Source organism: Chanodichthys erythropterus, chromosome 22, assembly GCF_024489055.1.
Source record: "Chanodichthys erythropterus isolate Z2021 chromosome 22, ASM2448905v1, whole genome shotgun sequence".
In the NCBI taxonomy this organism is placed as follows: Eukaryota; Metazoa; Chordata; class Actinopteri; order Cypriniformes; family Xenocyprididae; genus Chanodichthys; species Chanodichthys erythropterus.
This window is the reverse complement of record NC_090242.1, coordinates 15,074,434-15,099,411: the sequence shown is the minus strand read 5'-3', so window position 1 is coordinate 15,099,411 and position 24,978 is coordinate 15,074,434. Positions and strand designations below refer to the sequence as shown.

General features: G+C 36.0%; 1 protein-coding gene across 2 annotated transcripts; it reads right to left on the bottom strand.

Annotated features, from left to right (window-relative positions):
• Nucleotides 1-323: 323 nt before the first annotated feature.
• pcsk1 (proprotein convertase subtilisin/kexin type 1) lies at nucleotides 324-23,771 on the bottom strand. Of its 2 annotated transcripts, none has more exons than XM_067375537.1 (14): nucleotides 23,323-23,771; nucleotides 22,550-22,654; nucleotides 22,179-22,304; nucleotides 16,402-16,548; nucleotides 14,257-14,333; nucleotides 10,222-10,310; nucleotides 9,757-9,929; nucleotides 9,393-9,605; nucleotides 8,998-9,098; nucleotides 7,571-7,804; nucleotides 5,010-5,167; nucleotides 4,795-4,928; nucleotides 4,540-4,701; nucleotides 324-3,712 (listed from the first exon to the last, which is right to left on the bottom strand). In XM_067375537.1, exons 1-14 carry the CDS (start codon nucleotides 23,494-23,496, stop codon nucleotides 3,314-3,316), a joined length of 2,292 nt encoding a protein of 763 aa, XP_067231638.1. In that variant the 5' UTR covers nucleotides 23,497-23,771; the 3' UTR covers nucleotides 324-3,313. The 2 variants fall into 2 exon arrangements, with proteins under 2 accessions (XP_067231638.1, XP_067231639.1); XM_067375538.1 differs by having other exon boundaries at nucleotides 324-3,709.
• Nucleotides 23,772-24,978: the final 1,207 nt, after the last annotated feature.

The window sequence follows — 24,978 nt, the reverse complement described above, 5'->3', positions numbered from 1 at the left end:
TAATGAAGTGTAGCAAGAAACGAACTAAGTATTCACTCTCTTTCTCCATGCATGTGTGTAATATACTGTAGCCTATGTGTCATTGAAAGAAAGCTCTTAACATGCATCCATACAAAAGCATCATATGGTATTTGAACAAAAAGTTTGATTGCAATGTTACTGTTCAGTTTATTATGATAAAAGTCATTTCATATGGATATACATTAAACTATATAGTTTGTAAACAACTTTGGACAGAAGCTTAAATTGGTATAAACACTAACCACATTGAATAATTACAAGGTGTGTGAGTGTAAATGGTCTACTTCTGTAGTCACCTTAACACATTCTATTGGATCAGTAGATCAAACCTGGCCTTTTAAATATATTGTACATTTGACAAATGACTTCACTCTGAAAAATAAAATAATAAAAATTATGTGCTGAACCATGACAAACATTTATTAAATAATTTCTTCTTGACAAACTGGCATTTCCAGCAATTTCAGATTATACCTTTAAAAAAATAAAAACAGAAATGTGGTTACTTTTGCATTCAACTTAAAAGTTGACATAGTTAACTTAAAAGGATATGGTTGTGCGAAAATAGAAAAAAGCAGGAACATTCAAGCCTGTTTAACAAAGGCAAATCACAGACAATCCCTTTCAGAGCATCATCACAACAGCTGGATAAAGTTTATTGGAAATAAGTCCAGAGACATTCAGGCTAATTGTACAACAACATATACTCATGAGAGACAGGTAGGAATTGCGACTTAGGCTTATGAGGTAAAAGGTGATTTAATATATTAGGGTTCTATATAGATATTACTTTGTGTACTCTCATAAACTATGAACTCTTAGAAAAATAAAACTTTATCTTTGTTTTTATGAATTTTTAAATACAAAACCAGTTGATACGTACTTATTTGTTGGGTTGTACAATTCACTTTTGTCATGAGCTCTAAAACCATAATTGAACTATTTAGAGATTATTTCTAAAGCAGATGTTTCTAGATAGAGCAGGGGAGAGGTACATGGTAACAGTTGTGCAAAAAAAAGGGCAGATAAATTTAGGCTTCAAGGTGTCCCACAGGTACATGTCCTCGCTACTGTACAGTTTACTGAATGATAGTTCTCTAAGTATGTAAATGGTGTCATCCTGAGTGTTACGGTGATCTATAAACACTCAGTAGTGGAACCAGGTGTTACTGATGTCTTTTAGTCTAAAACAAGGTTTCACAACCGTTTCTGTCTGCTAAACCATCTATATGACCTCAATTGTTTACTGGAAGTACTTGAGATTTTAAGTAATATTCTAAATTTGCAATATTGTATTAGATTTTTTTTTATTTTTTCTGTTTTCACTTTAAAGAGTTAGTTCACCCAAAAATGAAAATTCAGTCATTAATTACTCACCCTCATGTCGTTCCACACACCTAAGACCTTCATTCATTTTCAGAACACAAATTAAGATATTTTTGATGAAATCTGATGGCTCACTGAGGCCTCCATTGAGAGCAAGTTTCAAACACCCAGAAAGCTACTAAAAACATATTTCGATATTCGAAACAAAAGATTCGTAAAGCTTCAGAGTTTCATGACGCAGTGTTTAGTTCAGTGTCGAGTGCTAGATATTGTTGAATAAAATTGTTATTTTTGTTCTTTTGCGGCACAAAAAGTATTCTTTTCATTTTTGGGTGAACTAAACTTGCATTTTGTTATTTTTATTAGTTTTTTTTTTTTTTAAATATGTCTATATAGTTTTTATAAATGTTTATTTATTAATTTTAGTTTATTTAATTTAAGTACTTTAAGTTTAACTTAACAGTAACTAAAGAATGTTTTAATTTTATTTCAGTTAACGGTATTTTTTTTCAAGTAGCAAATTTTTTATGTTTTTAGTTTTAGTTAACGATAATAGCCCAAGAGCAAATTTAGACTTTTTAGCAAATTTCAGAAATTTAGACAAACACTGATCCCCTACAATACAGTAATTTTGAATGGTTATGATGTTTTAATCATCCACTCAATTTAGATTAAAGTTAGTGTATATCATCTTAAGTATAATTTTCTTTAAGGGTAAAATATATTTCAGGAAAAAAAGCTACTTTGTGCACCTCTTATTTGGTATTGCTATTTTTATCACAATCTCACAGACTTCCTGTAGTTCCATCATTAACCACCCTAGAGGTCCACAAACCACGGTTGGGAAACCCTGCTCTAGAAAAACAACAGTATTTAATAAATACATTTTAGCTATCAATTTGACATGTGAAAAGTGGGTGTTTTACATCAGAAAAGAACTAGGGACAGATTAAAATAGAAAGAGAAATTTGTGGCATCAGTCAAAAAGGTAAGCCGTTTTAGAGGCGGAAAGCAAGTCATTATATTTTGTTAAAGTATTAAGACAAACATTTATGTATTTGGAATAGTGCGCACTCACAAATCGTGCACAATGAGACAAAGAACGTGCATTAAGAAAATAAATCGGGTCAGATTTGATTTCAAGTTGACTTTAAGGACTGATTCTGTGAAGAATGAGATTTTCCCAAATCTTTACAATTCACAATCATCATCTTTACAGTAGAATATACTCATGACATCCAAATGTAAACGTTTTCATAGCATGCAAAATTTGGTGGCAGTGAAGGCAACATGAGAAAAATCATCAAGAGGGCAAAGGGCAAGAAATGCCATGATTGGTCCTGTCATTGGTTTTATATCGTAGCAACCTGGTTCAAAACTGAGGGATAAATACAGCTGGCTGTTCACCACAGATATACAAACACTCACACTGACAGACACAGGCCGTAGAATGCTTATACTTGATAACTACATGTGCAGATAAAAACAAGCTTGTCTGGAAGAGAACAATATGCAACATTTCTCTCTGTATCTCATTTCATCCCCCTGTAGTTGTGTACCAGCTTACTTCCTATCTTGCCCCTTCGTCGCCCTGCTGAAAAGACTAGCTTGGCAGGTTCACCAGCTGCATAACTTGCTCAACTTTAATACCAAGACCAGTTTAACATGCTGCTTCACAAACAAAACCTTCACAATCCAGTTTTTTTCTGGAGAACAGCATGGCTATGTTGCTGGAAAGCCTAAAGGCCCTGATATACTTCAAGTGAAATCAAAGAACAAACTTTTCAAACAAAATCAGGCCAAAACGAACATTTGGAGTTTGTAAAGCGCTGAGTTTTTAGGAGCTTCTTTTTTTTACCCCAAAGAGAAGAACGAAAAAGAACCTCGCTGTGAGTATATCGGGGCCTTAAGCTGGTCTTTTCAGCAGGGCATCCAGCTTCTTTTACCTACTGTCCTTCTACTGGTCTCATTGCTGGTCGTCTCCGATCATGTCAAACAGTGCCTGCAGCAGCCGGTCGTCTCTGTGCCTGTAAGGTTGGGCCTTGTAGAAGTTGTCACTGTAGTCACTGAACAGGCCGTTTTCGGAGCCCCTGTAGCGGTTCAGCTGGTCGAGGGCTTGGTACAGCTTCTGCGGTGGGATCCTCTCGCGCTGAAAGGTCTTGGGAGGAACGTGCGGAGGAACTGCCGCCCTCTGCCTGTTGAAGGCCGACTGGAGGAGACGCAGCAGGGCCAGACTGGTGGTGGAAGGGCCTGGAACAACGGCTGGATTTTCCTCTGGGACACTGATGGAGGCAGCGGAAGGGAGTGAGTCTGAATCCACCGGACTTGAAATTTCAGGTTTGTGAGCAGGAGTTGGGGGTTCCTGCTATTCAGAGAGATAGGAAATTGAAGAGATAAGACTGTTGGAATTGCATACCACTGCTTTCCAACAGGTCCATCAGATAACAGAAAAATAAGACAACAAAAGCATGCATCCACAATTAATGCAATTTTTGAAGTTCGATGTTTTGGGGAAAGTTACTTTTAAAAGTAATGCATTACAATATTGCATTACTCCCTAAAAAAGTAACTAATTGCATTACTTAGTTACTTTTTATTACATTACTTTCACTTTATTTTTTCTCATCTGGGCTGGGCTTGCTTGTTATTTTTTTAATAATATCAAAAAAGTTCACACACAACACCTCTGAACTTACAATTTCTCTCAATACGGGGACAGGAGAGGTGTCAGTCAATACATGGGAAAAAAAGTAACTTGCATTACTTATTTGAAAAAGTAGCTCAGATATTTTGTTGTTACTTTACTAGTTACTTTAAAAAAGTAATCTGATTACATAACTCAAGTTACTCGTAATGCTTGAATTGTAACATTTAGTATTGCAACCGTAGAAACATTGTAAATACATTATTGAAATGTAAATTTCAACAAACATTCTTCTCGGCATCTCGCCACCTTGGAATTTTAAGGCTCTATCTGCATTCTGAGCAGTTTTGAGATATTGAGCTTCAAAGATTTTGCATCCCATACTCCTTTATGGTCAGACCCTTTTTGTTCTCAAAACTTAAACACATTAAAAACATCACATAATGTAAATAAGTTATTAATGTGAATAACTCAATCTTGACAAAAATGTCAGATAGAACCTTAAATTCCAAGTCGACAATCTTCTAAAGTTTGGCTCTCTTTCTGACCTTGATCATGTCTTCCATTGGTTCAACGCCTCTGCGATCGTTTTGTACAGCGTTGTAGGGCGTGTACACCCTTGCTTTCTGCATGTGGTCAGGCTTCTCAGATGTCCCGTGCAAAATCAACTTCCAGCTAAGAATCTGACCTTCATTCTCCATCCGTCCTGACTGTTAGCAAGAGAGAGGGAAGGGGGGATGGAATGTGATTATCAGGCGCTCCATGTGCATTAGATATTTGTTTGCAGAGATGCTGGTATGTACCGTATCAGTAATCTTCAGGGTCCAAGTGCCGGTGGGATTCTCTCCCCAGGTGTGCACGGACATGAAGGCCCAGTTTCGGAAACCATTGGACGATGTGTCCCTCTCTCTCTCCGCCAGCAGGACTGTGGTGGTACCTAATGGGACAAAACCAACAATCAGTGTGCTCATTCCCAAATGTGCACATGCTAGTGTGTTTAAGTTTGTATATGTCTCACCTGATGGAGACGTCAACGTGATGTGGAGGTCTCCTCTCCGTGTGTACTCAATGCTGACCTCCACCTGCACATGCTCCAAGGACACGACAGAATTCGCCTGTCCTGCGCAGGCCTTAGTGGGGATCTCGATGGATATCTCACCTGCAGCCTTCAATGGTCTGTATACAAAAAAGTGTTTGTAAATGCAGTTAAACACATTTTTTTTTTTTTGCAAATAGTGATTAATGTAGCTCGACAGGCAAAGAATGGTATTAGCAATGGCAAAATTCACAGGAAAGACACAGGCTATTTTGGGAATGGAATACTAGTGTACTTCTTACCACACAGTGTGCAGTATGCACTAAATATTTTTGGTAACACTTTATTTTACAGTGCCACAGTGCCGTTACACGTTACTACATGTACTTACCATAGTAATAACAGAAAATTATGCATAATTACAACTAACTAACCCTAAAGCAAACCCTAACTGTAACTATATAGTAAGTACACATAGTTAACAGCACAGCTGTTTTTGAAAATGTTTTTGAGCAGCAAATCAGCATGTTAAAATAACTTCTGAAGGATCATGTGACCTTGATACGGAAGTGGATTAGGGCCAAGCAATAATAAAAAATAAAACCATCTCGAGATTAAAGTTGTTAAATTTTGAGAAAAAACTCGTTAAATTTCAAGAAAAAAGTCTAAATAAAATGTTGAGAATAAACTCATTAAATTACGAGAAAAAACTCATTAAATTTCGAGAAAAAAGTCTAAATAAAATGTTGAGAATAAACTCATTAAATTACGAGAAAAAACTCATTAAATTTCGAGAAAAAACTTTAAATAAATTGTTGAAAATAAACTCATTAAATTACGAGAAAAAACTTGTTAAATTTCAAGAAAAAAGTCGAGATAAAATGTTGAGAATAAAGTCATTAAATTATGAGAAAAAACTCGGTAAATTATGAGAAAAAATTTGAGATAAAATGTTGAGAATAAACTGTTAAATTACAAGAAAAAAGTCGAGATAAAATGTTGAGAATAAACTTGTTAAATTACGAGAAAAAACACGTTAAATTTCAAGAAAAAAGTCGAGATAAAATGTTGAGAATAAAGTCGTTAAGTTATGAGAAAAAAGTCGTTAAATTACGAGAATAAATTCATTAAATTTCGAGAAAAAAGTCTAAATAAAATTTTGAGAATAAACTCGTTAAATTACGAGAAAAAAGTTGTTAAATTACGAGAAAAAGTCATTAAATTATGAGAACAAATTCGTAATTTAACAAATTTGTTCTCATAATTTAACAAGTTTATTCTCAACATTTTATCTCGACTTTTTTCTCGAAATTTAACAAGTTTTTTCTCGAAATTTAACAACTTTAATCTCGAGATGGTTTTATTTTTTTATTATTGCTTGGCCCTAATCCTCTTCCGTACCTTTAAGTCTGGATTAATGATGCTAAAAATTCAGCTTTGCCATCACAGAAATAAATTACATTTTAAAATAATTTTTAAAAATAAAATGTATTTTAAATTGTAACAATATTTCACAATGTTACGTTTGTTTTAATCAAATCAATGCAGTCTCGGTGAGCATAATACTTTCTTCAAAAACATAAAAAAAAAAAAAATACTTTTTTACTTCATTTTTGTGTATCATGTCTCTATCTAGCCAGCTTTTTTTTTTTGTATAAAGAATTTAGAAAAAGATGCCAAAACATCCTATTATTATCAGCTTCAATCACAGAGTTAGAACATTAATGAAGGGATTTTTCTACCCACTGTTCCCTAGACAGATATGCATGAGCGATATGAACTGTAATCCCAGCAGATTACATTGAAAGGCACAGAATTTGCATCAAACAAGAGCCATGGTGATAATGCACACCAAATGTTAAAACAAGGGCAGATGGTTGGTTGGATGGATTGATGGATGGATGGGGATGGATGGATGGATGAACATACACTAGCTGGGAGCCTATTTTGTGTCCCTCTCTTAGTGTTTTAGATAAGGTGTAGCAAATACCAATAATGCCATGTGCTTTACAACTGGCAGCTTGTGCTGTGTTTGATTGCGTGGCATTCTATAAACAACATTATAATGTGTGTCATGACATTTGCATTAGGACATCCGGGCATCTGGAAATTTAGTTCCAGGAAAATGAAACATCTGTTCAGGTGCAGTTTTTCTATCTAAGCTTTGTATGAACACTAAAGCTTCACAATCTCTAGAGTTTTTATGACGTAAATGTAGGTGGAAAAACAATGCTCTGTTTATTTAGTAAAAACTGGAATGGATTCCAGTTCTAATTTCCCAAAATATACGTTCCTATTAAATCCTTCCGCAGGAATTACAAAAGCAGTTGTAAAGAACAAACAGATGGGTACAAATGCATACACACACACACACACACACACACACACTGGATCTATTGCATTAATGTGGCTATTAGCAGATGGCAGGAGATCAGGCTGGCTTTGTCTTCCATGCGTGAGGTGCAACAACACTGCCTTGTCTCTGCTGCAAAAAGCTGAATTTTCTGATGCTAACATCTGGAAGCAATCTCACCAAACTGTACCTTGGTTGGAATGTCTCATCTCTGACGATGCACTGTTTCTTCTCCGGAACATGCTTCCAGACCTTGGGATCAGCCAGGTCCACCAGAGCTTTGGCGTTCAGGAGGCCAAACCCAAACCGACTGTTGACCATCAATCCAGCTCCGTTCCTTTTCCAGCCTGGGTTATTGGCCAGGGGGTCAAACTCAGATGTCCAAACCACCAAGTGCTGGAGGTCTCGCCAGGTGAGATCAGGACTAGGGTGGAGAGCAAAAGAATACATCCACATCTCTATTAATCGCACATCAAATTTGGTTAAGACATTACACCCAAAAGATCATTTAAAATCATTATTGTGTAAAGCATAAAATAGGCATTACAAAAAGTAGCTTCGGCAAGAAATATATTATTGATTCAACAGAATTGATTACACTTTTGGACCATGAGGGCAAGTAAATGATGAATGAATTTTAATTTTTGGGTGAACTATACCTTTAATGTTTTTTTTTTATTACTATGGAAATATGAAATTAATTTGAATGAAATTATACTCTAAATAAGAAAATAAAACTGCCAGTAGGTGGTGATTAAGTCATAAAGTCATTCGTTCATTCGATTAGTTAAAATGGCTGATGAATTCAGGAGTGAAGTAAATCCATTGAATCACTAGGCTTCATTGAAGTGGCGCTGCACAGACTGATTGGTGTATGACATCAAAGTACCGTGAGAACAATTAGAGAGCAGACGTCTGCTTTTAAATCACTTTCGCGGTACTTTGAAAATGTGGATTCAGAAATAAAATTAGTTCTGCTTTGTCTTTATATTTTCGTTGGCAAAATTTTGTATATAAAACACAATATTAACTTCTTATTTATTGAATTGTATAAAATCAGCATCACTTTTTTACTCATTTTATTCTGAACAGAAAAACTGCACTCGTGTGATATTGCACTTGTTGCTCATGTGATAACTATACCAATATGATGGAAATATGAGACAAAAACTGAAACGGGCATTTTTTTGTAAAAAAAAAATGCCCCTTATATATATATATATATATATATATATATAAAATAAACATTTTAACTAACTAAATATTTCTTGCTCCACGGCTAACCATATTTTAACCATATTCATACTTTTTAACTAAATACATTTAATAGTTTTCAAAATTAACAGACTTATGCTGATTTTAAACAATTGCATTTTGAAAGTATGATTATTTAATTAAAATAAAATGTGTAACCTATGCCATGTTTTTTTGAATGCAGAAATCATACCTGTTTCTTAACTGTTTTGAGTATGACTGATAAATATGCATGACATTAAGATTATTTTAAAAATGCAATTCAAATTGTTCATGTAATAATAATTAACTTGGAAAACAAATGTGAAACCAATGAAATTCTACAAGTAAAACAACATACAAAATACAAGATGTTTGACATACTTTTGCTCCAAAGCCAGTGCAAATATTCCAGCAGCCAATGGGGCAGATGCAGACGTGCCAGTGTGTGTCTCTGTGCATTCATTGTGCAAATCGGCACTAGTCTGTAAGACAACCAGATAAAAGATTAAATGTCAACACAACAAACTCAATACAGAACAAGCAAACGCACCAACCAAAAAAGACCCCAAACTGTCAGACAATCTATTTTTATTAGTTCTGTCAAATCGATTAATTGCATCCAACATAAAAGATTGTGTGTGTGTGTATATATATATATATATATATATATATATATATATATATATATATATATATATATGATACAAAGGAAACCAAAAGCAATATAAAAATTGAGACCACAAGAGCAAGAATACGTATGTGAAGTGAAGACTCACTATTCTCTGGTCCGTGTAGTCTCCACTGCTGTAGGCTGTGGCCAGCGTAGAGGAGCATTTCTCAGCGTACCATGGTGATAAACCCTGCTGAGACGCACTGCTGATGGAGATTGTGTACAGACTGTCTGTGTATCCATCACAATCACAGTTGTCGCCCTGACGGCCACCGTTACCGGATGCCCAGACGAAAATGGAGCCCTTCCCACCACGCCCCTATAGTAAAAACAATTATTTTGAGATTATTAGATTATAATGTGTTTGTGTTAAGAGTTACACGCCATAAGCACAATGCATTAGCTGGGTGGTTGCTAGGGTGTTCGGTTTGGGTGCTCTTTCGATTCAGTCCAATTCCCACACTTCTTACCTTCTGGATTCCGTACTCAAAAGCTTTTTGAGCCAGACGCCCGGGCCCCTCCACGGTCTTTCCGTCATCATTAGGGCCCCAGCTAGCACTGTAGATGTCCACGTGGTCAGGGTTAAAGCCGATAGAACTGGCTTCAATGGCATCTGTCACGATTCCATCTAGCATTCGTATTCCTGCAGGTGGGAGGCACAAAAGATGACCTTCATGAAGAGGACAAAAAAATCTACTGCACAAATGTTTGAATGGTGATGATTAAATGTGCTGCTGATGTTATGATTCACTAAAGCTTATATGTCCAAGTGGACATGGACAGGTGGATTATGAACATGTATGACTTGTTGTACGGGTCAGTGCTGTTATGTAATCATGCTATCATCTCATTGTTGCTGGATACAAACACCTGACTGGTAAAACCAGAGAACTAAAGATACCAAAAGTGAACAAACACAGCTTGACAACACACACCTCCCACTTTGGAGTTGTAGGCCACTCCGACGCCACATTTGTTGTTGTCTGCTTGCATGGCAATCTCTCCAGCACATCTAGTACCATGCCTGAGGGCATACAACAGAGAATAGGGTTACAATTCAGTTCAATTCAAATTTAATATAGCTGGCATGTTCAAAACCCAATATATCTAAATTTGTAGACCAACACAGATTTGCAAACATGGTTACTGAGGGGACTGGTATGTTGTTGCTAGAGTCTTAGTGGTTTTTAGGGCATTACTACACTCTTTAGTATTCTGGATGGCTGCTAGGTGGTTGCTAGGGTGTTCTGGCTGGTTGCTAGGTGGTTTCTAGGGTGTTCTGGGTGGTTGCTATATGGTTGTTATTGTGTTCTGGGTGGTTGCAAGATAATTGCTACTGTGTTTGGCTGTCGCTAGATGGTTGCTAGTGTTCTGGATGGTTGCTAGGTGGTTGCTAGGGTGTTCTGGATTGTTGATAGGTGGTTTCTAGTGTGTTCTGGGTGGTTGCAAGATAATTGCTATTGTGCTTTGGTGTTTAGATGGTTCTGGGTGGTGGTGTTCTGTTTAATTCTAGTGCTCTGGGTGGTTGCTAGGTGGTTGCTAGGGTGTTCTGGGTGGTTGCTCTATGCTTGTTATTGTGTTCTGGGTGGTTGCAAGATAATTGCTACTGTGCTTTGGTGGTTGTTAGATGGTTGTTAGTGTTCTGGATGGTTGCTATGGTTTTCTGACTGGTTGCTAGGGTGCTCTGGGTGGTTACTATATGGTTATTGTGTTCTGGGTAGTTGCAAGATAATTGCTACTGTGCTTTGGTGGTTGCTAGATGGTTGTTTTGTATTCTGGCTGGTTGCTAGGGTGTTCTGGTTGATTGCTAGGTGATTGCTAGGGTGTTCTGGGTGGTTGCTCTATGTTTGTTATTGTGTTCTGGGTGGATAATTGGTACTGTGCTTTGGTGGTTGCTAGATGGTTGTTAGTGTTCTGGGTGGTTGCTAGGTGGTTGCTATGGTTTACTGGCTGGTTGCTAGGGTGTTCTAGATGGTTGCTAGGTGGCTTCTAGGGTGTTCTGGGTGGTTACTATATGGTTATTTTGTTCTGTGTGGTTGCAAGATAATTGCTACTGTGTTTTGATTGTTGCTAGATGGTTGCTAGGTGGTTGCTAGGGTGTTCTAGATTGTTGCTAGGTGGTTTCTATGGTGTTCTGGGTAGTTGAGATGGTTGCTAGTGTTCTGGATGGTTGCTAGGTGGTTGCTAGTGTTCTGGGTGGTTGCTAGGTGGTTGCTAGTGTTCTGAGTGGTTGCTAGGTGGTTGCTAGGGTGTTCTAGATTGTTGCTAGATGGTTTCTATGGTGTTCTGGGTGGTTGAGATGGTTGCTAGTGTTCTGGATGGTTGCTAGGTGGTTGCTAGTGTTCTGGGTGGTTGCAATCACCAATAATATATGTAATAATTACAGTGGAAAACAGTACTCATGACTGATGTCAAAAATTAGTCTAACAATGTGTAAAGGACCATTTAGACTGTTGAATAACATTATATTTTTCAGGGAGTAATATGCCAAAAATGATTATAATTGTGCTTGATCCTGAAAATGGTTAATTATTATATGCCTTCGTAATTCCTTCGTAATAACCATCATTCGAAACACCAATCAGCCTGTTGATGCATTTTACACAGTGCAGACAATTATAGCAAAGCACCTTGAGCACAGTTGACAAAAGAATATGTTGACATGGGCAGCGAGAGAATGAGCGAGCTTGCGTGTGCCTTTTCAAGAGCATAATTATGAGTGTTTGTTTGTGTGTGTGTGTGTGTGTGTGTGTGTGTGCGTGTGTGTGTGTGCGCGCGTGAGAAAAAAAAAACTATAGCTGGCACAGTATGAGTCATTCATTGGTTCACTGGCATGGACACAACCACATGGAGACAAAATAATGAGTGTTTCTATTTTCATGACCACTTATTTTTCTGTTTGAAAGCTTCTTTTTCACTATTAATTATTAAATAACACATCAATTACTGCAATTGCATATGCTCCCTGACCTGTAGGCAAATGTAAACAACTTCAATTTGACATGTTTCCTGAGGCACTAATGATGTGACACTGAAAAACAAAACTGCAAAGATGTCATCTGCATGTGTATATGAAGCAAAAAACACACTAGAAGATATGTGTATGTTTGCTTCATGTGTCTCTTATTTCCATTTATGCTTTTCACATATTATTTATATATAAATGACTTAAAGTACTGGTAATATATTGTTTAAGTTTTATATATATATATTTGCACACATCAGTAATTTTTGTCATTTATTTAAGCTTTCCTCTGGCACAGATATTTAATATATTATTTAATATATTATAGACATAATATATATATATATATATATATATATATATATATATATATATATATATATATATATATATATATATATATATATATATATTAATTTAATATATTAATTTGATTAATTAAATCATTTATTTAAAAAAAAATAATACATTTATTATGCATATGCATATATGCACTTTGATTACAAATTGTAGTAGATGTGCATGGATTCTGATCCTCTTATGTAAGACAGCTCAAGTTATGTGTGTACCATTGGAATGGATTACACTCGTTCCCTGATGGAGAACAGACCTTCTCAGATCAGACCTACTGACACTGTCAGTTCTCTTTCATAGCAGCTTAAAGATGGAAAGCATTGCCAGCCTGGTCTAATTCTCCCTGAACAGATTTAGTATGATGTTAAATAAATCTGCAAATCTCTTTAAAGAGGGCAGAAAACTACTATGCCATTCTGAGGTTTGTAACATTTTCCAGTCACTTATCAGTTTCCTTATCGCTATATGTGATGCATAACATAATTGAAAGTCTAAAGACTTTGGAAAATCTGTGCTTTTCAAGTGTGTATCAGCAGTTATGATCCTAAGGTCTCTTACAGTTTTTCTCCATTGGTTTGGCTCATTTCTTGAAACAGAAATTACATTTTTCTCCATTGGTTTGGCTCATTTCTTGAAACAGAAATTAACAACAACAACATGGACAAACCTCCATACCACTTGGCAATCGTTCACAGCAGAATTGATTTTCTCATTCATTTCATCAAATTGCAAATGTCTAAGTACATGTCTCAATGTCTCAGTACATCTTTGCAAATGATTGAGTACAGGTAGCCTACATTTAGCACAATTTCCAAGTGAATAGATCTTGTTGATCTAAACTGATTGTTGATTCTCAGTCTAATGGTTGTTCGCTCCAAAATGTGTCAGCGTCATTTCATTGTATAAGTCATCACATGCACAACTGTCTGTTCAATTGTCAAAATTAGTCAAGAACATAATACCATGAATACCGTATATGAATCCTTGGAACATTTGATAAATTTATTACAACAATTGACAGTCAGTTGAAACTAGAACTTGACTAACGAAGGAGGCGAGGGGGCAATATAACGATGTGTGCTGCCATATCTGAGAATGGTGTGGCCACTCACATCCCCAGTCTTGGCCCATACAATACACAGAAGCTCCTCATCTTCTTTTGACTTGTAGTGCTTACACAATGCCAAAGGGACAAAGCATTTTGGGGGCACTGACTGTTTAAATGAGAAGGAAATTTAGTTTTGTCACATGAGTGAACTGTTTTGGGAGAGGTATGAGCTTTTGCAGGTGAACCATGGTGTTGTGCCGAACCATCCACGTTATTTTGGCAAAAGCACCAAGAGTGTTGAGAATGTCTGGTCTGTTTCAAGAAATGAGCCAAAGCAATTGAGAAGGATCTTTGCCATTTCTCTTTATATGGGAAAGGAATTTAGTTTTGAAGCATAAGTGAACAGTTTTGGGAGAGATATGAGCTTTTGCAAGTGAGCTATAGTGTTGTGCTGAACTGAAAGACTGTTTTGCCAAATGATCTTAGAGTTTTGAGAATGTAATTTCTGTTTCAAGAAATGAGCCAAACCAATGGAGAAAAACTGTAAGATATTCAGTTCATTCATCTGGAGAAATCAAAGAGTATAGAGATTCATTCACTCACTTGTTTTCATTGGTGGAGTCATATCTGGGGAAGGGATCAGGATCGTTGTCGTTAAAATCATAGCTAGCAGCAGGATCCTACATCGAGGAGAGCAGAAAATGAGGGTTTGAATGGTTGCAGATTTTTTTTCCTAGCATACACAAATTTTAACACTGTCATGATGACTCTCGGGAGATTGGCATGGTAATGGATATGGCAATGTTAATGTATTTGGTCTTGGTGGAATGGATCTGCTACGCTGTTGCTGCTGCAGAGCAAGTACCAAGACTAGCTATTGCCAATACATTCACAAACATTGCTGTGAGCATGTAAGATATGCTGCTGCACATGTAACATACATGATTTAACTCCCATAGCAGGTGGAGCTGGGGAAGGAGGAGGGTTCTGAAAGTAGGCTGCATACTGCTAAAAGCAACACTACCAGTATTTGTTCAAATGCTGAACGCAGCTCATTGGCAATGCAATGGCAACCAATCAGCTGTGCTAAGTAGATAATGATGTGATCGTTAACAAATAAGTTAAAGACCTGTCAGCCTGCATGGCGCAGAGTTTCATGCCAGAACTAGGTAATAGTATCAGTATGTTGCAGAAAGATGTGGCTTAATAGGAAGGGAGATATTACATCTATGTTTGGAATAGTAGCACACTACTCTTACTATTTCTAATTAGACTGAACTGCATTGAAACATTTTTACTAGTGCTGTCAAATCAATTAATCACATCTAACATAAACGTTTGTAAATATATGTGTGTATTCTCTCTCTCTCTCTCTCTCTCTCTATACATATACATATTTATTTAACTATTTATTATAAAATGGTTAGTTCCTGTCCTTGATTCTGATTGGTCAATAGCTGTGTTTTATTCACAATAAAACACAGCTATGACAACTTTACACAACGGTTCTGTGTATCACTACACAACACCCTTAGCAACCACTCTCAGCAACGTAAACTGTATGTTCTCAGTTGATATTGTTCATTGATGCTTACTGTATTATTTAGAAGAGTATTCTGAGAAAAAGTTTGAGTGAGCGAGTTTATTCAGATTTATCATTCAGATTTAATGTTTTCCTTCAGGTCTGTCCTATGTTCATAATAAAAAATCTATTTAAATGTCCGATGTATTATCTTGTCCTTTTAACAGTTAAGGGGTTTTCCCATGACTGACAGCGCTAGTCAAAGCATTTGTCAGTTGCGTTTTGTTCCGTGTTCACAACAATTCAGTCTTTTCAATATAAAAGTCTTCGCTACTGACTGACACACTCATAAAGACAGTCTTTGCTGCCAGCTAATGGCGTAATAATGTAACTTCTGTTGCTGTTCACGGTCAGGGACTATTTTTTCGAGCGGAAGGAAGGCTTTTATTGAAAGTTTACTTAATGAAAGTTGCAATGATACATATTTTTGGCTTTAATATTTGTATTGTGTGATAGCCATTTTATAAAAGCATATATATATATTATATATATATATATATATATATATATATATATATATATATATATTTAAAAAAGTTTATGTTAGATGCGATTATTTGTGATGAATCAATTTGACAGCACTAATTTTTATGCAAAATTGGAAAAAATTACTGAATGCTCAATGTAGAAATCCTAATGAGTTCATGTGACAATATTTACGCATTATGCATACTCTTTTACATTTATTTTAAAAAAAATTAGTAAGTATTATGCACAAATTTGCACACTATTAAGACTCTAACACATGAGTCTGTATTAAGCGGTCACACTTGCCAGGGTTTCTTTTTGTTGAGTGCTGTTTGTAAACAAGCCAACAGCAGAGTGACAGCTGATGCTACTATGTACTCACATCCTAATAAGAGACAGATGTTTGATATTATCCTATGATTTCTCTATTGCAAAAAAGCGATGCTGGGCTCACTGCAGTCTTATGTTAATGGAACACATTCAGACTGAATTTTTAAATAGCTTTGAATGAGCGAGTGAGATTTTTTTTTGTGACCTTCTATACTGGAAGTCCTCATCAAATGGCTTTGCTCTAGTCGTGGTAGGTGTCACTATGGATAATCCTCTGCACAGTTGAGGGGGTAGGCGTTGGCATGGAAACAACAGCGCAGAGGTTTACGGATGGTAGTCGAGTAGGCATGCCATGACGACACACTTACATAGTTAGGGTATATGTCGGTGTGGTTCCACTCCAGGCCATCATCTAACACGGTGATGACCACACCTTTGCCCGTGATGCCCTTCTTCCAGACAGGGATCACGTGTAGATCCAATTTGGGGAGGGATGAAGATGTCCGGGTGTCTTGCTGGAAGGGGAGGATGAGGAAAGATGAGGAATATGTGAGTATTTCATCGTCATATACATGAGTGCCACTCAACATTCTCAGGTCCTCTCAACCTCTTCACAAAGACAAAAGCCTCTTCGTATGACACATCCACTGACCCTTCCAACAAAAGCTGTTTGCTTGAAAATGAAAGCTGGCGATGTAATCACCCAGTCTGACCTTTTGGTTTGTAGAGACTATTTTCAGTCCATACTAGACCATGATGGGATTTTTTTCTTTTTGACCGATAATCAAATATCAGAGAGCTGCTGAGCAGAGTTGGGAAATACAGCGAGTCTACTAGTATATAAAATGAAGCTAACCTCAGTTATGTCATATGTATTAACAGTGGGGTTACCATCTGATTACTAGCATAGCTGTTTTAATTGGATAAATATGATTTTATTCATTATAGTTGACTGAATCTTTGATTCTGTTAAACAAAATGACTCAGATTAATTCATTGATTCATACAGCTCTTTCTGTAGTTTAAATCATATAGAAAGTGGTCACAAATTAATGTTTATTTGAGCATTGAGTGAACCAGAGAATCATTCATGCAGATTTTTTTCAAAATCTTTGTATTGCTCTAAAAAGTGTTGTGTCTACAAATCTAAATCAGAGACTCAAAGAAAGAGACTCAAGAAAGTGTTTTAAGCAGCACTGACAAAGGAGACCTGTTACTTTCCCTGCTTTTGTCAACTTCTCATGGGAGCCCATTTCTGCCACATAAGACAAAAAAATTATGATTTATTATGACATAAATGTCATTATGACATATGTCCAAATTTTGTGATTATTAGATAAAAAGTCAAAATTATGAGTCATACTTATGGAATATATCATAATTATGACAAAGAAATTCAGCTTTTTGAAAAAATAATTTTCTCATATTTTAAACATTTTATCTCATTATTATGACTTAGCATCTCTAATTTTGACTGATTTTTGAAGCATTTTTTATGTGGCAGAAATGGGCTTCCATAACTTCTGGCTTGTTAAACTAAAGAGAAGGGGAGAAAAGGACAAAAATAGCCTAGTTAACTACAAGCTTCAACAATGCCTCATCCATTAATCGACAAACAACAAGTTCCAGTCTGTTTGCTCACAAGGCAGACATCTAGTTCAATTTGTGCAGACCTAAAACACCTACTCAATTAGAGAAGGGGCGTATTCACTCCGTATGCTTGTCCCACACAGCCTAGGCTATTTTCCTAGAATTACTCTGGCTGGCAAGAGCTATTAACTGCTTCACAAAGTACTTACAAATCAGTGCATGGAAATTTATGAAACTGATTCGCTCACTAAAAAAAAAAAAAAAATCACTTTATTCAAGAAATAGCTGTTCGCAACCAAAACACAACTATAGTGTATATGTATGTAGGCTTTATGATGTTTATAGTTATGTCTCAATGCTTCTCAAAGCATAAAAGTGAAAGGAAAAAGGACAGAGATGAAGAAAGGGGTCTGTGATCTGCTCACAAATTATGCATAGACGCTGCAGTAACACTACCATGAAGCATGACTCATAGCTGAGGTCTTACTCTGGAAAGACAGGAGGGGGAAGGGGGAGAGAAAGAGACGACCCACCACACATGACGCCTCTGCCACATAGCACAATCATAGCCAGCATAACCTCAGGAGGGCTGTAAACCCCACAGCTGATGTCCACGTCACTGATTTGATACCTTTATAACACCTTTAAGTGAGTCAAGAAGTTTTACTTGGCGTCTCATATATCGGCAGGTGCATAAACTCTCATTGCCTCTAAAGAGATGCAGTCAAATGCAGTGATACATCTAAAAATGTTAGATGCAGTACCACACAGAATATGAATAAAACCACACAGTGTTCTCAGTACAGAGAAGAAAAAGGATATGATATGAGTCATGTCTTTAATTGAATTATCAGCAGTCCTCTCTGGTGAAATGCAATCCTTTCACCGAGCTGCCTTTTTCCTCCATAAATCCATAACCTTCTTTTCTATCTACCCTTTCATCTCCTAAGATTGAACGTCATTCTTTCTTTCCCTTTTTAACCACCTGCCTTGTCTGCATCATCGCTCAAAGTGACCAATGGAGCACAACGACGACCGCCCACTTTTCAGCAGCCTTGGTTTCTGAAGCATTTTCTCCTGTTAATTTTTCTCTACAGGGATTTCAAAAGAGTCTGCAATAAAGAGTTAGAAGCTAACCAAAACCTCTGAGATGAATCAAAGAATTACGAACTTTAATTTTAATAAAAAAAAACTGAAAAAAAAACAGACTACTGTTTATTAGCTAATAAACTAAGCATTTCTTGAAGCGTATACATAATTGAATCAGTTCATAATATACATCTATATAATATTATAAACATAATATTATAGAATTGTATATATATATATATATATATATATATATATATATATATAATTTTTTCTATATTTGAGTTTTTATATACATATATGTAGCTAAAAACTCAAATATATATATAAAAAAATAAAATTCAAATAAATTCAAAATATAAATTCAACTATATAGTAGAGAAACAACTATGTCAATGACTTATGGGTGTAAGAGGTCACTTCTGAGCACAATTTACGTTTATCAGTATGATTATTTATAGTAAAAATGAAGTTAAAAATCACACAAAGTTGTGGCTTCTACAGTAGCTTATACCATCACTTTATAACCTCTGAGCTCATGGTAGGTCTGTTTTGAAAGGTTCATACATTACTGTTAAAAATTAAATGAATGAGAATTTTAGTTGCACTCTATTATACAACAACATGAACTTGAACAACGCAATAAGATGCATCTCTTTCCCTTTTCACTAAAATGCAATGTATTTCATTTTTGCAAGGCAGCGGCTATTTGCAATAGATGCTATTTACACTAAGTGACAATATAGCAGCATTTTCTTAGCATTATGCTATTTACACTATAGGTGAAAATAGCGATAGATTCTATTTACAACACGTAAAAGTATCAGTATTACTTTGCAATAAAAGTAAATAGTAATTAGATGCTATCTATACTTTATATTGGCAGGTACTATGTGCATCTCAGTATCTTTGTACATTAACAGGATGCAATAATATCATAGAGTGTAAATGATTATATTTATTACAATGAAAAAATGGATGCTGCCTTGTTGGGAGAATTAAAACCCTCCCTACACCTTCCACTAACCCTACCAAATTAACACTTTTAATATTATTAAACACTTTTTCGCAGCTTATTTCCACTTTTAGAACATTATTTTTACTTTTATTGAAAATAAATGTGAGCTCGGCAAAAGGCGGACTCGAGCCCGTGTCGATCACGTTAAAGGCCAGGACTGTGAACCTTACTCACTACTGCTGCACCACTGAAGACATCGAATTCTGTGCGTCTTTTTTAAAACTTGAGTGGCCCAAACACACATTGGTGGGCGGAGCTAGTGTAAATAGCGTATGCCAACAAGGGACGCTATTTGAACTAAGTGTAAATAGATACTCCGTTTTTGCAAATATTCACTTTCAGCTTTTTAGTCTCATGAGTTGATTCTGAACAAACGGAGAGGCTGACAACAGTTAATGAGCTAAATTTAGTGACAGGCACAGTTTAAAATAAGAACTGGGCAGGAACTTCATGAGCAATTAGGTTAAGAGGTGGCAGAGCTCACACAAACATGCTCGACACATGAATAAAGAGGTTTAGTAACTTGTTGAAGCAAAAAAGAACAAAAGGTCATTGCCAGTTAATGCCACCGCTAAATTGCGTTTTAAAATAAAATGTTTGTCCAAAAAATTAATCCCTCAGTCGGAAATGCAAATGGATGTTTTCAATTTGATTAGAGTGACTTGCTATATAAACCATGAGCTGTGATCCATATTAGAGCCAGCTGAATCCATTCCCATCTGTGACTGTACGGAAGCCATTCTCTGGCATTAAGAGCTTGGCTTCCATAAGATAAACCCATCAATCCATTGTGTTTCAGTAAATTGGTACTAATGTGTGATTGGCTCATCTGTTGTTTGGGATTAAGGAGCGTTCTCCTTTACAATCTCATTTTTGCTTAGCCATACTATGAGCTCTGAAACCTTAAAAACACTGGGCTTCAACCGCATATAGTGCGCCAGTCCAGAGGGACGACTGACCCAGTAATGAAGGCCTACAGACAGGAAATGTAATACACCAGAGAGGATTGTTACAATGGCTTTTACAACAAAGCCGTTTGTTGATATTAATGGGTTCCGCATTTGAGCACACAAGTCCATCGTTTCTATTGGAAATTGTTTTTTTTTATTGAGAACACATGAGCCTTTTAAGCCAAACCTACTGTGATCTGAGGTTTCTAAGCAATGATATATAACACAAGTAGACAAGTTAGTGTGATTTCATCTTACACCAAATGACTAAGTTGCTGTTACCATGGAAAGGAGAATTAGAGAAAACACCTTAGCACTGGCCACCCACTCCTATGAAACACTGCAAAGTTTTCCTACGTTCTCAAACTATTTATAAATATTGGATCATTTTGATATTTTTGATATATTTTTTACTAGTGGGTGCAGGACACTATAGTTCATTTATGTAAGTGAGGATAGCAAAATAAAGTAAACTGTGATATATTATACCCCAAAATTCTTCATACAGTGGACTACCAGTAAAACTGATAAAAATTTGGAACCAAAAATTATTCAGACACTTTGACCTGACCATGTTTTGCTCAAGTGTTATCAGACATAATCAAGATACATTTTTTCTGACACAGTTGAACTCTGAGATCTTGTCATATTTTAATACCATTTTTTTTTTTACTATAGTGAAAAAACTGTATTAATGAATGAAATGTTCAAGATGTCTGAATAAATTTTGGTTTGACTATATATATATATATATATATATATATATATATTAGTGCAGTCAGGTCGATTAATTGTGATTAATTGCATCTAACATAAAAGTTTGCAAATATATGATATAGGGGTGTGTATATATATACAGTATATACACATACACACATATATACATACTTTTATTTTAGATATTATGTCGTGACTAAACTTGACAGCACTAATATTCAGTGTATATATATATATATATATATATATATATATATATATATATATATATATATATATATATATATATATAAAATCTGTGTGTGAGTGGCATTTAATACTTATAATCAATGATTTGTAGTGAATATATTTCTTGTTTCTGATTTAATTACATTATTCACAATGGATGAATCGTTCATTCTCTCATAAAGGAAGTGGACACCATAAAAAAATGTTTTTCGAAGCTGTAACAAAATGTAATATTAAATTCAACTGATATTTGCCATTTCTTTGTAATTCTTTGTGAAATTTACTAGCAAATTCTGAGTGAAAATAATTTCAAAGTAAATCATATACACTATCTTTTTAGAGAAGTACAGAGTCTTGGAATTTTGTCCTTTTTTCTGACTTTCAAATATATTTTTTTGCTTATTCATTTCAGTTGGTTCAAGGTTTAGAACTTTAAAATGAGGAAAATGAATGGGGAAAAAACCCCTCTGGAATCAATGCCTGAAAATGTTACAGAGCAAAAGAAAACCAAACACCGCCTTTGACAAAGAGCAATTAAGATATTGAGACTCACTAGATACCACTGTTGGTTCCACATGGGGTCGTCGAAGAGTTTGTCCACCGAGCAGTCCCTGCATTCTGTCCCCAGTGGGGCACGTTTGGCCCTTCGCTTCTCATACTGCTGTTCGGCCCAAGACACCTACAGGAGAAGCCACAGGTGCCATTCAGAACCATTTAGTGGTGATTGAAAGTCCATTTATTTTTCATCTCTTAACTGTTGTGAATGATTTATTCTTTGGGAATATCATGCTATTAAAATATTCAAACCTGAAAAAAACATGACATAAGCCTATGATGTCTCAGAGGGGTTTTTGAATAAATGGCCATTTTACTAGCATGTACATAGATTGAAAGCAGTGCAAGGGGTTTCGTAAAGCCTCGTACCCTGTCATCTTCCGACAGACGTTTGGTGATATGATCCGCACTTCTTTTGTTCCTGCTAGGGTGATTGTGCCGCTTGAATAAATAATGGTTTTCCAGTGCCCCAATCTGCAGACAAATGAAAGACAGAATTGACTGAAGAGAATGGTTCATATTGGGAGCTAAATTAAGCCTGGTCATAATGACGCAGTTCCCATCTGTCTGGTCTAGTCGACCTGAAGCTACTTAACAAAAAAATAGACTTATTAAAAATGCCTAGCAGCTTACTTGGGTTTCTTTACATGTATAAAACATTCTTCTAAGAGAACTATATGACACAACAGGTGAATTTTTAATTCTGTGACAACTGAATTACAGCAAATGTAAAAAGTATTTTATTGCTATTATTGCATTAAATGCTTAAAGGAAAAAAAAATCAGATGAATTCTTATGTTAGATCTGACAGACAACTATTTAGATTATAAAACATAATAACAACAAGTATCCTAGTTGCAAAGCACATTCAGCCATCACCCAGCAGATGCCTTAGTGTTTAATGGTTAAGCAAATGATCTGGCAACTGAATAAACACATTTTCTAATGCACATTCATTCATATCGAAAGAACAGAACAAATATGATCTGGCAAAGCAACAGTGTTGCTATGAATAAATGCATTAGCTACACAATATAATTGGAAGACACAATTGCATGCAACACTGATGCAAAGTAGAGCCAGATGTGTGTGAGGCAAGTAAGTGTTTTACCCTGAAAGAAACAGTGTTTGGTGTGACTTACCTGTCGGACTAACTCGTATCCGAGCTCGTCGGCGATGGATCGTGCATTGTGGGCTCCTCCTGGAATCTCCACCGCCCATTCGTTCAGATACTGTCTGTCCACAGCTGAGGACACCAGCGCACAGAACAGAGCAAGAACACTGCACAGCAACATTGGACGACATCTTTCTTCCATTTCAAATAAATTACAACCACTTAAATTTGATCTGGATGATCACGATGAATACAAAACAGTTAAATAGAAATAAGTTAACAAATAAATACAGAATATGTAAACACAAGAAATATCAGTCCAGCTCCGAAAGCCTTCCTTGGAAAACGTTATATTCTCCTCTTAATTCTGATGCAGTCTGAGCGAGTAATTGAACGCGCATGGAGAGCCACCAATGAGGGAGTCGTGGAAGGGGAAGGGATGTTTACACGTCAAATTACGAACCGCTCTGACGTCAATTTCTACCTGGGGTAGGATGCTCGGGTCCCGGGGGAGTCGGGCGGGGTGAATTGCGCATGAAAGCGGAAGGGAATGCTTCTCTATAAATAGCCGACGACCATTATTACGCTTAGGAATAGAGCTGGAAATAAAGCTTTTGTTAGAACGTTTACACGGGCAATTCTGCTCTTATGTTCGTGAAACCTTCATAGAGGAGGTTCTAGAACTGGGCTAGATTTTATAATCTCGCTGTATGGTCTACATCTGCTCAAATCAATATCTCATTCGCCTAATAGACTAGCAGATATATACTAAGTTAAGGCTATATCTTATAAGTAAGACTAAATTAATTAGAAGGGAACGGCTGTTCAGTAATAGTTAAATAGTTGACGTAACTGTCTGCGTCATGACGAGACCGTTTCAGCACCGCAGCTCTGGACAGCTCCACTACACGCGCTGCTTGTGCAAACATTCACAATATCCATATTAAACACCAATGATATGCGTTCTCATACAGAAATCTGGCAACATGTTAAATTGGTTTTGTAAATTTGTAGTTCAGATATATCACACGCATCTATCTATCTATCGTCTGACTGACTATCTATTTATATATTTGGCGACACAGATAGATAGATAGATAGATAGATAGATAGATAGATAGATAGATAGATAGATAGATAGATAGATAGATAGATAGATAGATAGATAGATAGATAGACAGAAAGAGTCAGTCAGACAATCGATAGTCAGTCAGATGATAGATAGATACACAGATAGATAGATAAACAGATAGTCAATCAGACGATAGATAGATAGATAGATAGATAGATAGATAGATAGATAGACAGTCAGACAGACAGAAAGAGTCAGTCAGACAATCGATAGTCAGTCAGATGATAGATAGATAGATACACAGATAGAAAGATAGTCATTCAGATGATAGATAGATAAACAGATAGTCAGTCAGACGATAGATAGATAGATAGATAGATAGATAGATAGATAGATAGATAGATAGATAGATAGATAGATAGTCAGTCAGACGATAGATTGTCAGAAAGGTAGTCAGACGATAGATAGATATAGATAAATAGCTAGACTGACGATAGATAGATATAGATAGACAGATAGATAAATAGATAGTCAGTTAGACGATAAATTGACAGTCAGTCAGATGATAGATAGATAGAGATAGATAGATAGAAAGATAGTCAGATGATAGAT